At 45.6% G+C, this 21,606-nt stretch overlaps 3 protein-coding genes across 7 annotated transcripts in view; 2 read left to right on the top strand and 1 right to left on the bottom strand.

The window, feature by feature from the left end:
• Window positions 1–82: 82 nt before the first annotated feature.
• On the top strand, window positions 83–4,469 carry alg11 (ALG11 alpha-1,2-mannosyltransferase). Its single transcript, XM_086283759.1, has 5 exons — window positions 83–226; window positions 1,778–1,999; window positions 2,083–2,454; window positions 2,563–3,128; window positions 3,217–4,469. The coding sequence occupies exons 1-5, from the start codon at window positions 180–182 to the stop codon at window positions 3,498–3,500; spliced, it is 1,491 nt and encodes a 496-aa protein (XP_086139885.1). The 5' UTR covers window positions 83–179; the 3' UTR covers window positions 3,501–4,469.
• Window positions 4,470–5,038: 569 nt separating this feature from the next.
• spp2 (secreted phosphoprotein 2) lies at window positions 5,039–6,442 on the top strand. The gene is made up of 6 exons (XM_086284023.1): window positions 5,039–5,196; window positions 5,279–5,406; window positions 5,483–5,605; window positions 5,905–6,018; window positions 6,112–6,160; window positions 6,274–6,442. Exons 1-6 carry the CDS (start codon window positions 5,145–5,147, stop codon window positions 6,375–6,377), a joined length of 570 nt encoding a protein of 189 aa, XP_086140149.1. The 5' UTR covers window positions 5,039–5,144; the 3' UTR covers window positions 6,378–6,442.
• Window positions 6,443–11,393: 4,951 nt separating this feature from the next.
• Window positions 11,394–21,606, bottom strand: part of raph1b (Ras association (RalGDS/AF-6) and pleckstrin homology domains 1b) — a 38,308-nt gene continuing 28,095 nt past the window's right edge. For all 5 annotated transcript variants that reach the window (XM_086282554.1, XM_086282556.1, XM_086282557.1 and 2 more), the window contains 10 exons: window positions 19,673–19,750; window positions 17,777–17,936; window positions 17,449–17,570; window positions 17,055–17,120; window positions 16,805–16,948; window positions 16,115–16,225; window positions 15,391–15,489; window positions 15,170–15,290; window positions 14,575–14,711; window positions 11,394–14,485 (listed from right to left, as the gene is read on the bottom strand). In XM_086282554.1, coding sequence (XP_086138680.1) covers window positions 11,849–14,485; window positions 14,575–14,711; window positions 15,170–15,290; window positions 15,391–15,489; window positions 16,115–16,225; window positions 16,805–16,948; window positions 17,055–17,120; window positions 17,449–17,570; window positions 17,777–17,936; window positions 19,673–19,750 — 3,675 coding nt within the window. In that variant the 3' untranslated portion in view covers window positions 11,394–11,848. The remainder of the gene's footprint in view (window positions 14,486–14,574; window positions 14,712–15,169; window positions 15,291–15,390; window positions 15,490–16,114; window positions 16,226–16,804; window positions 16,949–17,054; window positions 17,121–17,448; window positions 17,571–17,776; window positions 17,937–19,672; window positions 19,751–21,606) is intronic.

The raw sequence follows: 21,606 nt of genomic DNA, 5'->3' as shown, positions 1-21,606 counted from the left end.
CTTCTTTTTAATCGTAGAAAACCCCAGTGGCGTAACACCTCCTCGCCTGTGGGTGGCGCCAGATAAAAGGGAAATACTATAGAGTTTGAGGTTCACGTGGGGGGGAAACGGGAAGAAAACAGCATAGGGGGAAAGTGGAAGCGATTTTTGTGATGTGTTGTTAAATTTCCATTGCCAAGATGTCGGGCCACGATCAGCTGGCCCACTATTTGTGTGAGTTAACAAGGTAGGATATATTTGTTTTTAAAGCACGCGCTCAAACCGGGATAACAGGATAAACGGTCGCGTGGCGAAACCGAGTTAGCTTGTGTCGTTTTCTTTTCGGGTGCTGCTGCTAGTTCTGTAGTAGCAGAGACGATCTTTGGTCAAAGACAAACGATTAAGAGCGGTGAAATATTGCACAAAGCTCTGGTTATTTAGCTGTTGAGCTAATTTCCCTGTACGGGGGGAAATGCATGTGCACAGACCGGGGGGGTTCCGATTTGTTAACAATATAATATAACGTCTCTATAAAATCCAAAAGGGGACTGGTGGACAGTTATTTAATCCAATAAGATTTTTTAAATAAGCTTTAATTATAACAATATATTATATTAACCTTATTTAAAAATGTAATGCAAGTTGAACACTCATTATAAATATGTAACACGGTTTCTTTAACCCTCATAAAACTGTTCGCGTCAAATTTGACCTGTTTTGACATTTGATAGCAGTAAAAGCAACCTAAACGTCATTTCTTTAACTTCAAATTCGATGTTATTTCTTAAACTAACCCCGAAATACAAAAAGAAAAAGAAGAAGAATAAAAGCATTTTAAAAAGTATTGTTCGTGTGCTACATTTTTTTTTTCTATACTGAGGCTCTTCCGGGTTAAATTTGACCCATATCTGTTGAATTTTAGCTCCACCAGCGGGTTAATAGTGACAGAGGTCGAGAGGAACCTGTTGTTCTAAAAAGTGATTGCCTGCCAAAAAATATAAACCAAACATATCTCGTTAATGATGTCAAATCATTTTGAGCCAGAAAAAAACATTCCTGATACAAGGTAGATACTGCAATCATTTTTTTTCCTGCAAAGTCAAGTCTCATTGACATTAAAACCAATGCGTTTTTCACAGTTGTATCAAGTTGTCTAAAAAGGACTGGATTGATTATAATATAGTTACAATAATGCAGGGTTATAAAGATACTTGCCAAACAAATCTTTTTTATTTATTTTTTCATTTTATATATAACCCCTTTGTAAATCCTGTTGACTAACCAAAAGTAAACAAATATTACATGTAGAAAGACTTTATCACTTTATGGCAAAACACCTTGACACTATCGCGAGAACTGCCTGTGTTTCACATTTGCTCAGGTTCCCGCAGAACCTGCTTTTCATTGGAAAATCTTCAAACAGTGTAAAGTAATACAGGTGTGATCATACATGGTGCATAAAAGAAACAGGGGTCATACAGGGGTCACAGAGTGCCTTGACGCGGACAAGAGAGCATGTCGGTGGAGGGGTTACCACTGTCACGTCACAGCTGGAGCCTTTCTGTGTGGTTTGACTGCTCTCCATGTCTCTGTGTGGGTTTCAGCTTCTCTTGCACAAAGGTTTATACCTTGTTTTCTGATGTCTTTTACTTTGTGGATTTTACCATGTATTGTCTTCTCTATCTCCTGGATGTATTTTCCTTTCTGGTTCTTTCTCTAAAGCTTCATCTTCAGTGTGTTTATGAATTATAACCCAGGTTAACAGAACTACTCAGCATTTTCTTCCCATGTTTTTCAGTTTACTGTGGAAGTTGTTGCTGCCTCTGCTGTTCCTCTGTGTTCTGCTCGTTGCTGTCCTGGTCCTGCTGGTGCTGGCAGTGCGTTTCTGGCTGCAGAGCAACAGGACTGTGCGGCGAGCAAGGGACGGACGTCCCACTGTGGCCTTCTTTCACCCTTACTGTAATGCTGGGGGAGGAGGAGAGAGGGTGCTTTGGTGTGCTATCAGAGCGCTGCAGAACAGGTAGAGCTGGGTGTCTTTTTGCTTTTCCTGCACAATTATAAGGTGATTCTCAAAAGTCCTAAAAGACCTCGATGTCTCCACAGGTATGCAGATATCAATTTTGTGGTGTACACAGGGGACCTGGGGGTGACAGGCCAGCAGATCCTGGAGGGAGCACGACGTCGCTTCAACATCCTGCTCCCCCGCCCGGTTCACTTTGTGTTCCTGAGGCACCGGCTGCTCGTGGAGCCCGGACTGTTTCCTCACTTCACCCTGCTGGGACAGAGCGTGGGATCTGTCTTCCTGGGGTGGGAGGCACTGACAGAGTTTGTCCCAGACATTTACATCGACTCCATGGGTTATGCCTTTACTCTGCCTCTGTTCCGCTACCTGGGAGGCTGCAGCGTGGCTAGCTATGTTCACTACCCCACCATCAGCACTGACATGCTCTCTGTAGTCAGAGAGAGAAACCCCAGGTATACGCTGTGTTTAAAGAGCACGCTAACTGATTGTGTTCTTAATTAATTAATTAATTAATTTTTAAACAGCTGTTTTCTAACCGTCTCACACTGTTAATGTCTCAGGTTCAACAACCCAGACTACATCTCCAACAGCCTCTTCCTGAGTGCCTTTAAGGTGGTCTACTACTGTCTCTTCGCCCTGCTCTACGGCATGGCCGGCTCCTGCAGTGACCTGATCATGGTCAACTCCTCCTGGACCCTCGATCATATCCTATCACTGTGGCGCTCCCCCAACCGCACCTGTGTGGTCTACCCGCCCTGTGACGTCAGCGCTTTCACAGACATCCCGCTCGAAGAGGACGGGGACAGGAAGTGCCACTCGATCATTTCTATTGGGCAGTTCAGGCCGGAGAAAGACCACCGGCTGCAGATTCGAGCCTTTAAAAAGGTGCTTGATAGGAGGAGGGAGGGGTTAGGGGGAAGAGAGGCACTGAAGTTGGTTCTGATTGGTGGATGCAGGAACCAGGAAGATGAAGACAGAGTGCTCATGTTGAGGGGGCTGTGCCAGGAGCTGGGCGTGGCTGACAGGGTGGAGTTTAAGCTGAACGTACCCTTTGAGGAGCTGAAGAGAGAGATGGGGGAAGCTACAATTGGACTTCATACCATGTGGAATGAACACTTTGGAATAGGTAATCAATCCGTTTGACATAATGTCTATTTTAAAACGGGATTTTCTTGAAAATATCCAACTTCTTTCTCTTTTTCCCCCCCTTCTAGGTGTCGTGGAGTGTATGGCAGCAGGGAAGGTGATTCTGGCTCACAAGTCTGGCGGCCCCAAGTTGGACATTGTTGTACCTTTTGAGGGGGGTCAGACTGGCTTTCTTGCTGATGACGAGGACGGCTATGCAGAAGCCATCCAAAGGATTCTGGCTATGTCGCCAAGCAGCCGCCTGCAGATCAGGCGCAACGCGCGTCAGTCTGTGGCTCGCTTCTCAGATCAGGAGTTTGAAGCCTGCTTTCTAGCCGCTGTTGAGCCACTCATAGGAACACTCGAGCGATGAGAGGAGGAATTATTCTACATGTGTGTTTGTGCACGTGTTGTGATGTTTGATACTTGGAGCACCTTTCCCCTCATGCACTTAGGGCTGCAGATCAGTCATGAGCTCAAGCAGAGAGCTGTGGATAAAAGACTCCCAAATACAGGTATTGAAAGGTTAGTTCCAGGATTTCTCCTAAAAGTAGAAATGAGAGAGGATAAAGTTTGAATCAGAACAACTGAAGGCTCTAATTTGGGGTGAAAAACCCACAAAACAGAACAAAACTAAGTGATGTTTTGAGCACACTGCTCAACTCAAGGATCAAAGTCATTCCCATAAAACGTGAATATGACTCCGATAGTAAATCTTAATGTAAGTAATGAAAATGTGCTTCATGTAGTGGGTGTGAATTCATCCACAATCCTGTGTTTAGAAGTTGTAGTTAATCGTTGTCTGTTGTTCCAGTTTTGTTAACGTGGTGCGTGTTAATGTTTCAGTGCTGCTTTTTATTTCTAACGTGATCGCTGCACATTAGTGCTCTGAAACTTTAAACGATACTCCCCCACATGATTAAAGCGAAATTAATTTGACTGAACATTTATTCTTTGTGTGTTAGATAGAATCAAGTCATTTTGGGGTGAACTGTGTCTGAAGGGGAACAAATCGTGTGCTAAACTATGCTGAAAAGGGAGCAAAATAACAGGAAACATTCATTGTTTACAAGAGTTCCAGTTCCTCACATTTCCAGAATGTATTTTTGATATCAAGGATGAATGTAATAAACATACAGTGAGTGGGAGGGATTGTTGCTTTTGTGTCTCACTATATAAACTGCTAACAGCTGAGAACTACAGTCTGGACTGTTCTTATCAGGCCTATAAATTGTCAAAGTGCCCGAACCTGACCTGAAGTTGAAATGTGCTGTGACAGATGGGGTCAGTGATCTGTAAAGATGAAGAAAACCGAGGGGAGATTAACATGACTGAAATAAAAACCACTTTATGCAAAAGCATTTCTCAGAGCTGTTATCAGTCTCGTCATCGCTGCAGAACAAGTGGATATTTAAGGTGGATTGAGACAGTTTTCCTTAAATTGCATCATAAGTTTGCAAATATATATTATAAAGGGTCTCGAGTAGCTTCTAAATCATCAGAATTTTTCTCATACATTTAAGAAAGTCTCATATAGAGGATGCACAAATATTTACTAATTTAATTTAGCACATCAGCCTGGGCTCACCTTATTTTCCTTTCTTCTCTTTTTGTTTTTACACTCAGTACACATTTCTATCATCCTTACAATGGGCATGTGACTGGGACATACTGCTTTATCATATTGAACTTTGAACCTCCTACCATTCATGTAGAGGACTCAGGATCAGAATGACCCTAAAGCATGCCTAACATATTGCATGCAGCAGGACATCCCGGTTATTTGTCACATTGCATTTGACGTACAGTGTATTAGGACATCGTATGGTAGTGTGGGTACTGGAATGCACCCAAAGGACATAAAAGGAAGCTGGGCAGACAGGACAGTGCAAGAGAGGGAGGCTTTTTTTTAAGGGGTTATGGAGTTTAAGAGGCGGTGCACAGGTTCAGTGCTGAGTATATTTAGAGAGAAGTAGATGAACCTTTGAGGCATTTTGGTTTGGTGCCCATCGTCAAGATGAAGTCATACGTGCTCCTCCCAGCCCTGCTGCTGTCTCTTGGATGCACAGGTGAGTAACTTTCTGTCCTGATCACTTCAAAATAAGATTCAGTAACTTCACCTTTCCCTCCTCCTCGTCTGTGACTTTGAAGGCATCCCACTTCACAACTCTGAGCTGCAGTCTGCGGCAGACAGCGCCCTGGGAGCAGCTTTGGCAGAGGTCAACTCTGTGTATGCTGCCAGCCACCTTTACCGGGTCACTACAGGCTCTGTCGCAAAGGTGAGCCTGTTGTGTGCTTAATGCATTTAACAGTATGGCAACAGCTGATTTGTCCTGAATATCCCACGTGTGACAGGTCATCCCCACGGGCCTGGACACCGTCGACCTGCTGATGGTTTTTCGGATTAAGGAGACTCAGTGTGCAAAGACTTCCCAAGACGACCCTCAGGCCTGTGCCTTCAGGCCCGGCTTCTTTGTGGTGAGACATTTAAACCAATGCTTTCCAAATACTTCAGTGAGATAATAAATAAATTAGCCACGTCAGAAGCTGGAATATTATGTGGATGGTTCCCTGTGAAGGGCTGATATCTGTATCCTGGTGTGGACACATGTTGACTCAGTGCTACAGCCTGTTGTTTACATTGGCACGAGTTTACTGGGCCAGAATGTGCCCCTGTGTGATTGACGGGACAGCGGCCACCAGGTATTTAAAGAAATATCACACAGACTAATAAAGCAGGGTTTTTTCTTGTTTCTTTCTCTTTTACCCACCTTCAGCCCTCCTTCACCTGTTCCACCCGGGTACGAATGATGGCCAGGTCTCCCCAGGTGGTCTCTCTGAGGTGCGGCCACGATGGCAGCTCCAGCTCCAGCTCAGAGAGCAGCGAGGAGGTGAGTCAAGAGTCAGAGCGGCACAAATTAAAGAGCCAAACAGTTGTTGCCCTTTATGCACAGCGCATGAATACCCAGGCTTTGTTTCCACAGGTGTTCTTGAGAAGGAGACAGCAGTTCAATGCCCCATTTGCTAACAGAGGTAAGCACATTTTCACATTTTCTTTTGTCTTTTTCTTACAGTGATCTTTATTTAAAACGTTTTTGGATGTTAAGTGCAAATAAGTGGACTAACAACCTCAAAACTTTTGGCAGTCCCAGCTCCAGCTGCACCTTCAGCCCAGCCTGGCGGCTCCCGGTACAACCAGTTGGCAGAAGACCGACCCAGAGGAGACACTTTCAGCAACTATGTAGTGTGAAAGTTCAGCTATCCATGACTTTCTTTTAGGTGCTGATCATATATATTAAAAAAAAACTGAATTAAGATATTTTGCAAAATTTTTTTTGTCCCCCTTTAATTCTCATTTAATTTACAGAGCTGCTGAATGATTATTGAAACACAAAGAAAATATACCTGTTTTTCTGTCTGTGAAGGTTCTCAGTCATCCAGGTCCTCGTAGTCAAAGGAGCTTGCAAAGAAAAGCGTCTGGACTTCTTTAAGTTACTTGAAGTTACGAGAAGCTTCAGTTCTAAGGTCAAGTGGCGGAGAGTCCCAGATATAAACCTAGTGGGAGTTTCCCCCCACAGAGGGACAAAAGGACCCCCTGATGATCCTCTAATCGCCTGAGCCAAGGTGTGAAACTGGGTGTGGGTCCCAATCAGCCAGAGTTCATTGTGGGACTCTGGGACTCTCCACCACTTGACCTTAGAACTGAAGAAGCTTCTCGGATGAGAGGTGAAACGTCTTCAAGTAACTTAAAGAAGTCCAGACGCTTTTCTTTGCAAGCTCCTTTGACTACCTCTTTTTCTATTTTTAATTTCCATTCGTCAAACGTTATATTGAGCACCAATAAGTTTAGAGTGTAAGCAGGGGCGGTCCTAGCCTGTTTGGTGCCCTGGGCGAACACTCCCTCTGACCCCACACATAAAACATATTAAGGATTGTACATTAACATATTTTATTGTAAAAACTGTTTCGGAACCATGCTGATTTTAACCAGATAAACATACAAACACACACGCACACATATATATATGGAGAGAGCGAGTATGCATAGTAGTACGGCTAACAAACAGCCATTATAATTCGTCATACGATGAGAACAGGACAAATCAAAGTTGACAATGACTAATTAATATTGTGCCGAACACAGTCCAAAAGATTCAATAAGCTACATCAGTGTCTACTGTTTACTATCATAACCAAGTGGCTAACAAACATCACTATACCTACTAATTAATGTTATCTTGTTGTATCTCTGTTGTGGTCAGTGCTATCCTCTTTGCTGTTGCATGCCGGGGCAGCAGGTTGAGGGTCACAGACGCCAACAGACTAAATAAACTTATCCACAAGACCAGTAATGTTGTGGGGATGGAGCTGGACTCCATTAGGGTGGTGTCTGAGAGGCGGATGTTGTCCAAGATAAGGAAAATCATGGATAATACCTCCCACCCACTCCATGACATGCTGGCTAATCACAGGAGCACGCTCAGAGAGACACTGATATTACCAAAAAGCACCACTGACCGACACAGGAAACCATTCCTACCTGTGGCCATCTCCCTGTACAACTCCTCCATCTAATACACTCTTTTTGCACACATTTTTTTCTACTCTGTAATATTCTTGTCAATTTTCTTGATATTTATTTATAATCACCTCTGTTAATCCTTGATATTTATAATTGAGTGATCTGTATATATTAGTGCTATTTCTTAAAATCTGTAACATAATGTATTATTTGGAGTTTAGTCTGTTACTGTTACTATTTTTACCATTTCTTCTTGGAGCAACTGTAACTCACGTTATTTCCTTAGGGATTAATAAAGTATTGTGATTCTGATTGTTTCAGGATGACCTGCCATTATCCAATGACACATCTGCTTACCTGTATCTTTTGCTCGTTTCTCCTCCTCTTCTTTTCTCTTTTTTCTAAACTGAGCACCTGATGGCTTTGAACTTTTCTTGTCCATCTTCCATTGGTTTTAATTTTGCACTCCAGTATGAACACCCATCCCCCAGCCCGAGGATCACCACAACATAATCTAACACACCTACACCTTAGTTCACAGATTCACTTTAGTTTATTTCTGGGATTTCACACAACCCAGGAACAAATCATGAATACATAATGGGCTCTGATTTACATTATGAATGAAATGTGCTCTATTTGGAAGCAGCCGCCCCCCCTCCCCTTTTGACAGGTTGTATGTGAGACTTTAGATCATTAAACTGTAAATTATAAATTTTAACTTGTTATTGATCCCTTTACCCCGAGTCCTAAAACGTATATTTATTTTCTTACTCTTCTTATATTTATTGTTTGTTTTCGTGCACTGCTGTAACTGGAGCCTCGTTGTCTCGTCTCTCTATATACTGTTCTGTATGTAGCGGAGATGACAATAAAGTTTACTTTGACTTCAGCAGCAGCAGCGAGCATGCGCACCGAGGGCTCTGACGCTCACTTTTCGCGTATAGAATTTAGAAAAAAACATTAAATGCAGTGCAAATTATAAGTCTGTATCATAATGTCTGCTGTTTTCGTGTTTGTTGGTTTGTTTTTATTTTTTTATTTTGCGAGCTGGTTATTAAATCCCCCGCCGCCCCGTCCTGTCCTCCCTGCCGCAAGCAGAAGGCGCACGTCGCAAACCGATGGCGCCCTTAGTCCTCGCAAATGGGCGATAGAAAACCGACCGGTGCCCATGCAATCCCCAAAATGCGCTGTCATGATGTCGGGGCAGCATGGGTGCAAGCAACTTTCTTTTGCCCGTGTCGCCCATATCAAAAACCGCTACTGAGCGTAGTGTAGGGTAGGATAAAACCACTAGAGGGGGTGTGTGACCTACCAATCAAACAAGTCGGTTGTAAATTGCACTTGAATATAACACATCAAACAAACATCCAGAGATGTGCAAAGGTCTTAAGTGACCCCTCATTTCTTTATATTATGGTAGGAAAATTGGAAGTAGGTGCAATTATTTATTAAAAAGTATGCAAAGATACAGGGAAATACAGTATGTAAGGCAAGAACAGAGTTTGTACAATTCTAATGAGCTTTAAAATCAATATTTGGCATGACAACCTTTATTCTTCCAGTCTGAACCCTCTAAGGGAGCTTTCATGTCATGTCTTCAGGAATAGTTCTCCAGGCTTCTTGAAGGACATTCAGAGCTTTCTTTGGATGTTTCTGCCTTTTGTTCTGTTCTCTGTTAACATGATCCCACACTGTTTCAGTAATGTTGAGGTGCAGGCTCTGGGGAGGCCAATCCAGGTATGGTTCTACTGTGTTGTTTAGGATCACTGTCCTGGTGAAGACAATGAAGCTGCTGCCAATCAGAAGCTTTACAGATGGTACTGCACGATGGATCAAAGTGTTATGTGCTTTGTATGTTCATAACTTCCATCAGTTTTCACTCCAACACCACTGGCTGAAATGCAAACCATGACACAGCTTTCATCATGTTTTATATGTGGCTGTCCATACTCACTGTTGTACCTCTAATAATAAATAAATTACCATTAAATATTGCCATTATCTGTGGCATTTTTCATAAATTCAACTCAAGAAATGGAAACGATGATGCGTTTTTGACAGGCTGCTAGCAACAAAGAGAATTTAAAAGTGGTTCCAATTTGTTTTTTGTGTAGACACAAACACTGGCTCATCCCACGAGTTAGTTGCTTTTTTTATACTTCAATGACTCATAGGTTAGTGTTGGTGGCTTAACAAAAATATTCTTCAGAAAAAGGGTCAGATACAACAACTGGAATGAAAATGAGTGAAGAAATGAGTGAAGAAGGAGCCAACATCCAAATAAAAACTTTGAAGAAAGGCTCATTGGAAACAAAATAAAAAGAAATGAGGGGTGACTCAAGACTTTTGCACTGAACTACACATAATCTTTAAATTAATTGAACAAACGACACAGAGACGGGTTGAGGTCTGGTTTAAACATTTATATTGTGATTTTCAGTTTATATGCAAGAGGAAACATTTACTCTCATCTGCAAACATTTTTCTTCATCTGGCCCCACGTGTTCGCCTCAGCACATCGATATAACTTACATACTGTACTGCAGCAAACATCCCGGTAAGGACAATGACGCTCAGTTATAAGAAAGAAAAAAAAAGATACACTGTCTTCAAGGCCTTGTATGGAATCTACACCACCCCACACCAAAGCCAGTCTAAATGATCTGAAATATTCATGATATGTCATCCTGGCACACACGGACATGTCGAAGGACAGCACTAGCACCCTAAAAACGAAGGCATCGCTGCTAGAAATGGAAACCCTTCATAGTCGACCCTCTAGATAACCTCCGACCCTGTGCACCAAGAGATGGAGCAGCAATGGCACCACGAGGAAACGAGATTCCATAGACACAAAGTTGAGTTGAACATTCAGATGATTTGTGTTATAATAAACTACATGATTCGATGCTCTGTACATTAACCGGATAAAATGCATCTCTCCTTCGATACTTCACGTGGCTGAATCCAGCCGGTGCTCGCCACTTCCTGGACGGGGAACTTAAGAAGGCGGCGGGGGAACCAACGGTAACGGAGCAGCAGCTGCAACTGTACAGATACAAACTGAAGGATAAGGTCCGAAATCAAGCCAGCACACAGGGAACTCACACAGTCCACAAAGATAACCACCCCAGGCCTCCTCCTCCTCTCTCCTTTTCTACAAAGTCCAGTACAAGTTTTGCATTAAATTAAATCCAGCTGCACAGTCCATGCCATTTTTTTTGGAAACCTTTAGAAGATACTTCCTTTCTGTTTCGACCTCTGTGCAAGACTTTAAGAGTAAGGCTTCCTTCTGATTTGCATTTGTCAAGTGGTAAAACAGTCTAGAAACGCTTAAGACAAAATCATTGCCTTTCTTTTCTTCCAGATACATTCCATTGTGCGCTAATGTTGATCTGCTCCTCTCTAGGCTTTAATCTATTTAAAAGACACTTACACATATAAAAAAAAATCCTTCCATTTACCAATCTTTAAATAATTTTATATAAAAGCAAACCTGACAATCCCTGTTCCATGAAGGCCCTCCCTAATGATGATTAACTACTACCACCATACCATCACATACGCATGCATGCACTCAATGCATGGATGCACGTTCAGTCCATTTCTCTCTCTCTCACACACACACACACACACACATGCACGCACACAGCTTCATGTTTTACAGCTTGTTGTTTACATGTTGTCCATGCAGTACCAAAGCAGAGAGATCATGATGAGTTTTTGTTGTTTTCTGTGTTGCGTCTCCAGTAACGTGGCACAAACTTGTGGCAAAGAAGCAGATGCATGATTTGGCTCAGACCTGGATCCAATAATATTTGCACAAAGTCTTATTATTAGTGTTTACTCAGAGCTGCTTGGTGTACCAGACAAGTGGGGTTATACCGTACGGGGCAAAAACTTCATGTTCCAGAGAGCTTGGATAGTTTAGACACCTCCAACTTAACCTGTTTGAGTCTAAAGTGTCCCAGTATTGTAAACCTCACTCATCCAGAAAGCCAAGCAATAAAAAAAATGAAGAACTAGCAAACACTAATTGAAGATGGTCTGGTTTGGCTTTTAGTATATACACAGTCATTTATTATCGTGTCCCCAGGAGAAGAAAAGAGTAGTCCACTAATGCATTTTTACTTCACTATATCATTTCATTGTCTATTCATTAGTCTTCATCGTGTCCTTATCGACAAGTTCAACTACTATCCAGTAAGCTTGGTGCCATCCCCTCTTTTGGGTGGGGCAGGAGGGGGTCCTCGTCGTAGTGTTGCATAGCCTGAGATGTTTCCGGACATATAGCCACCGTTTCCTCCGTTGCTTTGCTTTCCTTGGTCCAGGAGCAGCTCAGGAGGCGGCGGGGGCAGCGCCATGTCGTCCATGGTCCCCGCGGGGTCCAACTTGCCTGAGAGGCCGGCGGAGTTGGTGGAGCCCTGGCGTCCCACTGACTTTCGCCTCAGTGTCCTGTTCAGATCCTCCAAGAAGTTGGGCTGGCCTGAGCTACCTTTTGGGGAAGTCGGTGGAGGTGGCGAGAGCGGAGGTGGTTCTGGGGTGTTGTTACTACGCCGCCCGAGCGTGGGCGGAGGAGTCTTTTTCAGGGAGTTCTTTCCCCATGTTGAGTTACTGACGAGGGAGATGGGTGGTGGTGGAGGAGGAGCCTGGGGCTGGGGATTCACCACTGCTACTCGAGGAGGTCCGCCCGTATGGGCGTCATTACCTGGAGGTGGTGGAGGGGGGAAGAGCTCGGAGGCAGGTGGAGGAGGTGGGAAGTAGGCGCACTCAGGAGGTGGGGAAGGGAAGTCGCCACCAGACTGCTTTGCCTGGCTTACCTTGGCCTGCAGTGCCAGGGGCAGGTTAGCCAGGTTGAGCTTTCCTGGTTTTGGGGGAGCAGGAGGTCCATTTGAGGGCTCCTTTGAAGGCGATCCATTGGAGGGAGGACATGAGGAGGGAGGGGCGGTGTTGCCTTGGGGAGCAAACTTGCTGAGCAAATTTCTCCTGGATTCCTCGTAGGAGTTTGAGGCGTTGGACTTGATGCTGGAGTTCCTCTGGGGGGTGGGAGGAGGTTTCTTGCCTCCAAAACTAGAGGAACCAGAGGGTGACCTCCTTATGGGGGAGCCCATGTTTCCAGAAGGAAGGGGAGGAGGAGGTGGCGTCGGACCTGTGACTGGTGCTGGGGGAGGTGGAGGAGGAGGAGGAGGTGGTGGTGGTTGAGCAGGGAAGCCGGTGTTGCTGTCTGGAGGAGGAGGGGGGAATTCGGGAGACTGCAGCTGCTGGCCACCCCCACGCTGCCATTTTGGTTTGGTTTTAACTGCAGGGGGAGAGAGTGGGGCTTTCGAAGCCTCCATTTGATTGCCTGCTTGGGATGAAGCTCCTGGGAACTGACTGGCTAGCTGTTTCACCAGAGACATGGTGGGAGGGGCTCCTGTGGAAATGGTTGGTGGCTTAGACAAACTATGCTGCTTAGGCAGAGTTGGAGGGGGTTGAGTGGAGGTGTGGCCTGTCTGGAGGCTGAACTGCTTCTTAAGGGGTGCAGGTAGAGGAGGGGGTGGTGGTGGAGCTGGGGTCGGGCAACTCATTGTAGCAGGAGGCGGGGCAGGAGGGAAAGGGGAGACTGGTGACATGGGCTTGGGGGCAGTATGAGGGAGAAAGCCTGGGTTGAAGTTTTTCAGTGGTGCTGCCAGGGGTGCAGGAGGAGGTGGAAACTGGGCCGGTACTTGGAACTGTTGAGGAGGAGGAGGTGGTGGCGGCGGTGGCGGAGGTGGAGGAGGCGGGGGTGGTGGTGTGGGGGCAGGTGGTGGGGAATACTCGAGCCCGCCGTTTGGAGACGGGAGGTCCCGCGGCGGGCTGGGAAACCGCTCCTTCAGCGCTTGCTTGAGTCCACTGTGGTAGACAGGCTGACTCACGGGAGCAGCTGCAATAGCTGGTGGCGGTGGGGGCGGCGGAGGGGGAGGAAATGCAATTCCATTGGTCTGTGGAGCAGGCAGAGGAACTGGCGGTGGAGGGATGAAAGCCGGTGGAGGGATGAAAGCCGGTGGAGGGATGAAAGCCGGTGGAGTAGCCGGACTGGGTGGGCCCAGTTTCAGCACAGCCATGGCAGACCCGGGGGTTGGCATGGACGGTGGAGGGGGAGGTGGTGGTGGAGGAGGCGGGGGCACATTAGTCCTTGCGGCAATGTGATTGACGTTTGGTTTGATGGCCTGCAGTGCAGGTGGTGTCAGAGTCGTGGGCAGAACCTGCTGGGCTGTAGCAGGGAGGTGAAAAGGTATCTTGCCTCCTTTCTGGTTCTGCAGCCTGGTGATGGTGCTGTATTTGTACATTGTGAGAGCCGGCGACTGATATGACACCGTCTGGACTGGTGGAGGGGGTGGGGGAGGCGGTGGTGGAGGTGGCGGAGGTGGAGGGGGTGCGGGAGCTGGTTGCTGCGGCTCCTGTGGGGGCATGTGGTTGTAGTTGCTGAAGGCCTGTGACTGTTGCTGCTTCTGCAGCTGCTGTTGATGTAGTTGAGCAGACTGTGGTGGTTGTAGCGGTGGCGGTGGTGCTGCCTGCGGTGGTGGTGGCGGAACTGCCTCCTGAGGAGACGGATGCTGGGGAGGCGGGTGCTGGTGCTGCTGCTGCAGCTGAATTGGCGTCTGGGGTTGCACCAATGGGTGCTGATGCTGTGGGGGGTGCTGCTGCTGCTGATGTTGGGGGTGGGGCTGAGACTGAGGCCGTGATGGAGGCTGCGCCTGAGGCTGCTGCGGAGGCGGCGTCAGGGCTGAGTGGTCAACTGAATGCTGGCTGTGATGCCGGTGGCTGTGGGAACCGTGCGGCAGCGTGGCCCCTCTGGATGCCTCCATTCTCATCTGCGGAGAACAGAGCGAGTGTTAGGCTTTGTCACGTGACTCACACATCCTCCTGCAAACACGCGACTTTAACACGCTGAAACTCATACCTTTGAGTTTTCCTCAATCTGGGTACCCCTCTTCCAGGCCTCTGAAAATATGGAGCTCACCACGCTCTGGGAACGCCCATGAGAGGAGCCCGTATCCACCCCGCTGTCAGAATGGCCCGAATGATTCGACTGGGACTCTGAAAAAACAAATGAAAAACTGTAAAAAGGCCTCTTATCAATTAGTAATATTGGAAATACATCATAGATGAGTCACAAATCCTTCTTAAAAATTTAATAAATATTCTATGTCAAATCTTTTATGTACATCTTTTTGCTGTTTCTCAGCATTCTCCAACACAAATGTGTTTCTTTTTAGTGAATCAAGCGAGTTAAAAGTCTAGTGCCTGTTTGCATTCTTGTTCTGTGTTCAGAGTGACCTCTAACAGTAGTGAGCATGTCTGAATACACTTTACAATACGCTCCACTTCTATCTGGTAGCATAACTAGCATAACTTAGCATTGACTTAGTAAAAAAAAATGGAAGTGCTTTTGTTTTTAAAGCTAAATTGCTTCCATGTTGAATTAACTATACACTGGACATGATGATGCGTTTAAAGGAGCCATTAGTGGTGCTTAGCCTAGCTCGTGAGCGAACCGGGTATGCTGGCGGAGCTGGAGCCAGATCTGATGCTAGACGTAGAGAGAGAGGACCAATCGTAGGCTGCCTCTGTCCTCTTCATGGCTTCCTGGTAGTTCAAATACAGCTGCTTCCCATACTGTATGAGATCGAAGAACACAGATGCATTTCATAAATTAAAACAAAACATTTATCTGCTTATTTCTTTGCCTTGAACAGTAACTCTGCTTCAAACCAACCTTTGCGATGCGGATTCCATTCACCCACTGGTGCAGCGTCCTCACATCATCGCAGCACAGATACTTGATGTACTGGGACTTCTTCTGGATTTGTGGATGCTGCAAATAAAACAAGTATTATGAACATTAAGTGCTCTGCACAGACACTGCAAAACGATTCAAAATAAAAGGATTTTTTTAAACAAATAACATGTGCAATTGACATCGAAGCATCCTCTTGCAATTTATTAGACAAGTGCTTATTCATTACATTAAATGCAGTCAGTAAATAAACTTTCATATTCTGATTAAACTAATCCAATCAGCTTCTTTGGAAAAGATCTCCAGAGACATTTTCTAATAGCAGACTAATGGTACTAAGTGCATGGGGGTAACAGTGAAGCGCTAAGACTGCATATCTCTGGGGACTACAAGAACCATTTGATGTGTTCAAACCTCTACTTTAAACAGATGCAAAGGAGGACACGTGTACATCCCACCCATGTTATAATGCCTCATTTCTCTTGTTATAAATTTCTTCAGATATGCAGACATCTAATTATTTGACTTGCAAAATGTGTTTACAAGATCTGTATCACACACAGAACTGGACATCATCTGTAGCTTTCTTAGCCAAGTGCTCATTTGTGCCAGTTTAGGTCTCTGGAGGAACATTAAGACCTGCTGTTATTTGCAGGCCAATCAGGACAACGCAACGTTTCACCATGCAGTTACAGGGATTCACCTTCAAGGCCAGGCAGTAGTCAGTGGGAGCTTTGTATTTGCTGCGGTAGTCCTGCCCGTAATACACGTTAACATGGTCCAACTGCAGGAAGCACACGAGATCTCTGGATGCCTGTGGAGAAAGAGAGGCAGGGGACGGTGTCATGTACTGATGCGTGGTTGACCTAAAAGAGACCGCTGTTGGCTGCTGCTGCTCTGTGTGAAGAAACTGAATTTTACCCACCACATTTGTGCTGTCGTTGTATAGAAACATGGAGCTTCACTCAAGCTGTTTTAGTGCATGAGTGAAGCAGTTGCAGAATGGCTTGAAATAATTATGCAAAGTCCTTCATTTGTCTACGTTTTGTGTGTATATGCTATTAAAGGTCTAACTTACATCTAGAATGCCCTATTCAGTATCAAAGCTGGGACTGAAATGTACTATGGGACTTATACATGTCTCCATGGTGCCACAGTGAACTGCAAGTGTTAAAATTTGAAAATTACTTGGGAGGATGGTGGTGTTAAAAAGGGAGCATGTGCACTCAAACGCCACGCACACAACTGCTGTTCTTCAAAGTGATCAAAACCAAACAGGAAATGCCACAAATCATGAGTGGATCTGCTTCTCATAACCCTAAATGCCACATTTCTGTTCCTAATCTTCATTTCTGCGTCCGAGTAGCATGATCGTACACCAGCCGTCACTGACCTTGGCTTTGCCTTTGGGGACATAGTAGATCCCCGAAGCCCTGAGGAGGAAGTAACGCTTCTTCCATGACTTTTTCCCATCTTCTTTGAGCCACAAGATGCCCTCGATCTCTGGCACAGACACTGAGCCACCACAGAAACATTCCTGAAGTATTGCACAAAAACCCATTAAACAATTCATCTAAGTAACGCTCCAGATTAGCAGGAATGATAGAAACGTCTGCAGTTTGCTTTATAAAACACCATCTTACCTCTAATAAAGCCTCTTTGTTCCTGTCGGCCATTTCTGATGTCTCCTTCCGCCCCAGCAAATAGTTCTGGAAGCAATTGAGTAAAACAGTGAAGTCAGTGGAGGGATGGGAGGGGGAGAAAGTCTCACCTTATCCTATGTGTAAATAAATTATTCACTTTCACTTGCTTTGACCTACTTCTGACACTCCTACACAAACACACACACTGTTATTCACTCTCTGGCTCTATGCAGGCACTCAGCATGCATAAACAATGCTTCTGCGCGTATAACATACACAGTCGGCATTTGCACACCGAACGCAGAGCAGTTAAAAGAGGAGAGGATGTTATCTGCCCCTCGGTCTGTTGAACACGCCACCATACGTGTGCAGCTTTAACGTAATGGGCGGTCACCTGAGGGTTCTTGAAGAGGGCGTATTTCTCAATGCGCTCTATGAACATGAGCTTGTTGTGGCTGTCCCGGGTCCAGTTTAGCAGATTCTCCACCAGGTTCTCGTGGTCCTCAAAAATACGCTCTGAGAAAAAGGAGGAGCGAGAACAGGTAATGAAGAACAGGCGAGAACAGGTTTCTTTTGCCGCCCTGGAACTGGGGCCGTGACTATTACATATTACTTTGTGTATTATGCTGCGAGAACCCCTGAACTTCGACCCTATGCTACAAGCGCAGATTAAAGCAAAACCATAAACAATGTTTATTCAACTCAGGCGATTGCTCCCTTACCCATCTGCAGCTCAGTGATGGTTTCCACCAGAGACCAGTCAGGGCTGTATCCACAGTGGGACTTATCCAGCAGGCTGTCTAGCACCTGCCTGACTGTCTGCCGCTCGTCTACCATCATGGTCTTTGAGCTCTCGTCGGACATGTGGACCCTGATCACCAGCTGAGGAAGGCCAAGAGGGAAACGCTAAAACATGATATCAATATGTAAGATTTATCGTCATGCATGCGTTAGATCGGGAGGGGGTCAAACATAAGGCTTGGGGGCCAGAATTAGCCCAGCAAATACTCCAATAAGGCTCAGCTTTGGAAAATGCGGAGGGAACGGTAAACCTCAGCCTCCTAGTAGATGCTAAGAATTTGGAAGTGTTAGGTGATCTTCAGGAAATTTGACCTTTAACCTTCATGTCAAGGTCACTGGAATTCAAACTCTTCTGAGATTTTTAAATGGTAAACAGGATGATTCCTATACGGCGCTCTTCTACTCTCCCGGAGCACTCAAAGCTCTTTAACATGCCTCATTCAATCATTCACACTACCATTCTTAAAAGCTTGTAAGTGCTTACTATCCAACATTCACACACATTCACACTCTAGTGGATACATCGGTTAGTATCTTGCCCAAGGATATTTGGCATGCAGACTGGAGCAGATAGGGATTAAATCGCCAACCTACTGATCAGTAGACCCACCCCACATTTTGTATTTTAGTAGATACACCTATGGTATCAATTTGAAAATATTTTTTTTGTGTAAAAAGCTGAACATTTTCCAATTTGTAGCTTCAGTTTAGTGAAAGAATGACATCTTATCATGTGTTCATGAAGATCATGACCATGTCCCACATATGGCCACTAAACATGACTACGAATATGGCTGTAGTTTGGGCATCTTTAAGCAACCAGAACACGAAAGCTTAAACTAATCTGAACGCGACACACTCGCACACGTGCCAAATCCTGGATCACACAATCGCAGCCTCGATGTGTGAAACCAAATAAAGCCCCGGATTCCTTGACCCTCCTGCATGTCACCTCCCACTGCGACCCCGACGTCCAATCGCGTGCCAGTACGGATGATTGAAGTGAAGCGCAGACCAATGAGAACGCAGGGACAGCGATGAGTCTCAGACATGGGGGGAGTCTGACCTACATTTCTCACAGGAGACCCCCCCCCCCCACCACTCAGAGGGAAAAAAGTTAAATTAAATCTAACATCTAAATCCTTTAAGATCCATTTCTTATCCAGATGAAGTCAAACTGCTTCGGTGAAATTCAAATCATTGCTGGTCGTGTAAAATGCCGACAACAGGGCACGAATAATTTAGCACGTCAAAGCTCTCCTGTGTTAGCTGAGGTTTTTTTTCCCTTCGCGTGTCCTGTCTGTACCAGTACCCTTTATCTAGCCATACTCTAGCTCTGTTGGCTGTAAAACTATTGGGCTTCAACCATTCATTGCATGCAAAAAAGGACACCATTCTGTTAAATGGCATTGGTCTCATTCAAAGAGACTGTTCATTCACCGGCCTGGGGGGGAAAAACAAAAGGCCTGCCTGTGTGAGGAGTCCCGTATCGACCTCGCAGTGGAAGCAAACTGTCAGTGTGGCAAGGCGCTCCTGTTGTTCAGCTGATACGCGGGATAAATAACATGTCTTATGTGGATCTGCGTTATATTTCTGAAGCCCGTCTCCGCTTCCTTGCTCCCTCCTCCAGCAGACGCACACACATAATCAAACACTGCAATGACCTATTTTCTGCATGCTTCACTGCCTCGCTGTGAATGAAGTTCACAAAGAAATGCGGCGTGCACGAAATATGACAAGACGGCAATTATTCGAAGTCAGAAGGGCTTCATATCCCTGCACTTTCTAAGAGTCAGCGAGTTAAGAGGTGGTTCTACCTTTTTGACTTGTGCCTCCTTGATTTTCTCCAGGGCGACTCTGATCTTCTCCGCCTTCAGTTTGGCAGCTTGCTCCTCCTAGATGAACGCACAGGAGTGTGTTAATACAGCACGCACATTAAAAATGCCTTTTGATTTTATAGCCTCATCCTCGTCATACATCCGTCACTCCTTTGGCAGGAATAACACATGCAGCTATGCACAACTTCATGAAAAAAAGCATCTGGAATGATGGCGCCTTGTGTCACGGGCAGAAATCTAAATTTCCCCCATGCTCCAGGCTGCTTACCTGCCCCCTCCAACAAGATGCCATCACCTCCATTCCTACAGGTTGTGTAAGCTTCCACGTGTGTTTTATTACTTTAGCGTGAGTGTTCAATTAGACAAATAGACGGAATTATGATAAAAGACGCCGTGGCGGCATTGGCTCCTCAAAAATGGTGCTCCGCTTGCTGTATATGGTTTCATGCCGGATTCATGTGGAGCTGCGGCGGTTTCTTTTGATCATGCTATACAGCAGAAGGGGAGACAATAGTAGAAGATCCCTCAAGGGTGAGAGGCTGCAGATGAATGCAGAATCAGCTCAAAGAGCATCCATGCAGCCAACTTAAAGATGCGAACCCCCCCCAAAAAATGCTCAAAATGGGAAATATCCAGATGTGTCCGTAACTTGATTTAAAAATATGACAAAAGCGGTTTCTTCTATTCAAATGAACAAAAATCTGTTTGCCACCTTTCACACCAAGATTAAAAACAAAAAGTTATTCCAGCGTGATTCCCAGTCGATCAAAGTCCGCCTTGCATCCACATCTGCCGTCACCCAGAGATGACAGCGGTCGAGCTAGCTGAGACGGTGCTGAGCGAGGACTTTAGTGATGGCATGGGTTCACTCACACGCAGACATGTGTGGCCAAGACGAGCACAATTTGACTAAAACGCCAAGTGAGACAGTAGGGAGGAAAATGCCCCTCCCCCTTCCCGCTTCCTCCCCTCTCCATCACTCGTTTCCTCTCTTTACAGCAGATGCAGGGGTTTGGGAGCGTACCCAATCGAGGGGAGCATAATCCCCACAAAAAAAGGTACCAGGAGGAAGGGCCGCCCAACCAGCAAACTCCGTTTAAAGGACCCTGAACCCTTTAGCCAATCGGGACGAGGCGGGGGAAGACCATGACCGACTATGGCCCTGAAGCTAACTCACAGAGACAAGGACGGAGAGAGTGGGTGAATGAGAAGCTGAGGTGCTGAATATTTGAAGTCATGTGTACACACGAGCATGTGTGTTCAAAGAGAGAGGGTGAGGGGTATTAACAAGTGCTCCCCAAGCCTCTTATCTCAAGAAGCCCCTGCCCTCTCCTTGACCCAGACTGCCTTTTCCACATGACCGACTCTAGGGCACACACACATTAAAGCTTTAAAACCAAGAGTGTGTTTGGCCAACACATAGTGGCAGGCTTTTACCCACCCCAATGTGTGTGTGTGTGTATAAGACTGAGTAAGAGCAACAGTGAACAAGAGGTCACGCGAGTTGTACAGATTACAGTCGGGAGTCAATTTGAGTCCCACTGTGGGTTCAGCCCCAGAAATGTCAGCGTGGACAACCCGCCCCCCTCGCTCTCTCATCTATTATTCCCTCTCTACACGACACATACTCCCTGCTTTTTATTAGACATTAGACCGACTCCGATTCGACAGGCGTTTACCCTTCCACTTTCACAGTGAGCCACACCAGAGCCAATTTAAAAAAAAGAAAAAGCTCTTCTGCCTAGTCTGTAAAAAAAAAAAAGAAAGAAAGAAAAAAATCTTGGCAGCCACTTCCTTTGATGTTTTTCCACTCTCTCCCGCCTCGCTTGTTCCCAAGCATCCCGCGCTCATTCAATATTCTGATTCACGAGCGAGGAGAGGTAGAAAACTTGTGAGTCCAGGCGATCGCGGCT

This window comes from Aulonocara sp. 'chitande type north' Nkhata Bay, linkage group LG23, assembly GCF_057382095.1.
Source record: "Aulonocara sp. 'chitande type north' Nkhata Bay isolate Kocher_YH1m ecotype deep benthic linkage group LG23, A_spYH_male_GT1.1, whole genome shotgun sequence".
NCBI classification, from domain to species: Eukaryota; Metazoa; Chordata; class Actinopteri; order Cichliformes; family Cichlidae; genus Aulonocara; species Aulonocara sp. 'chitande type north' Nkhata Bay.
The sequence above is the reverse complement of the archived record's forward strand: the minus strand, read 5'-3'. Positions and strand labels throughout refer to the sequence as shown.

What these genes read in the sequence shown, in the direction of transcription:
- alg11 (XM_086283759.1), top strand. Translation starts at nt 180, where the DNA reads ATGTCGGGCCACGATCAGCTGGCCCACTATTTGTGTGAGTTAACAAG. An exon ending in ATCAGAGCGCTGCAGAACAG is followed by an intron (nt 2,000 to 2,082) that starts GTAGAGCTGGGT and finishes ATGTCTCCACAG; the next exon opens with GTATGCAGATATCAATTTTG. An exon ending in GTCAGAGAGAGAAACCCCAG is followed by an intron (nt 2,455 to 2,562) that starts GTATACGCTGTG and finishes TTAATGTCTCAG; the next exon opens with GTTCAACAACCCAGACTACA.
- spp2 (XM_086284023.1), top strand. Translation starts at nt 5,145, where the DNA reads ATGAAGTCATACGTGCTCCTCCCAGCCCTGCTGCTGTCTCTTGGATGC. An exon ending in TCAGGCCCGGCTTCTTTGTG is followed by an intron (nt 5,606 to 5,904) that starts GTGAGACATTTA and finishes ACCCACCTTCAG; the next exon opens with CCCTCCTTCACCTGTTCCAC. An exon ending in TGCCCCATTTGCTAACAGAG is followed by an intron (nt 6,161 to 6,273) that starts GTAAGCACATTT and finishes AACTTTTGGCAG; the next exon opens with TCCCAGCTCCAGCTGCACCT.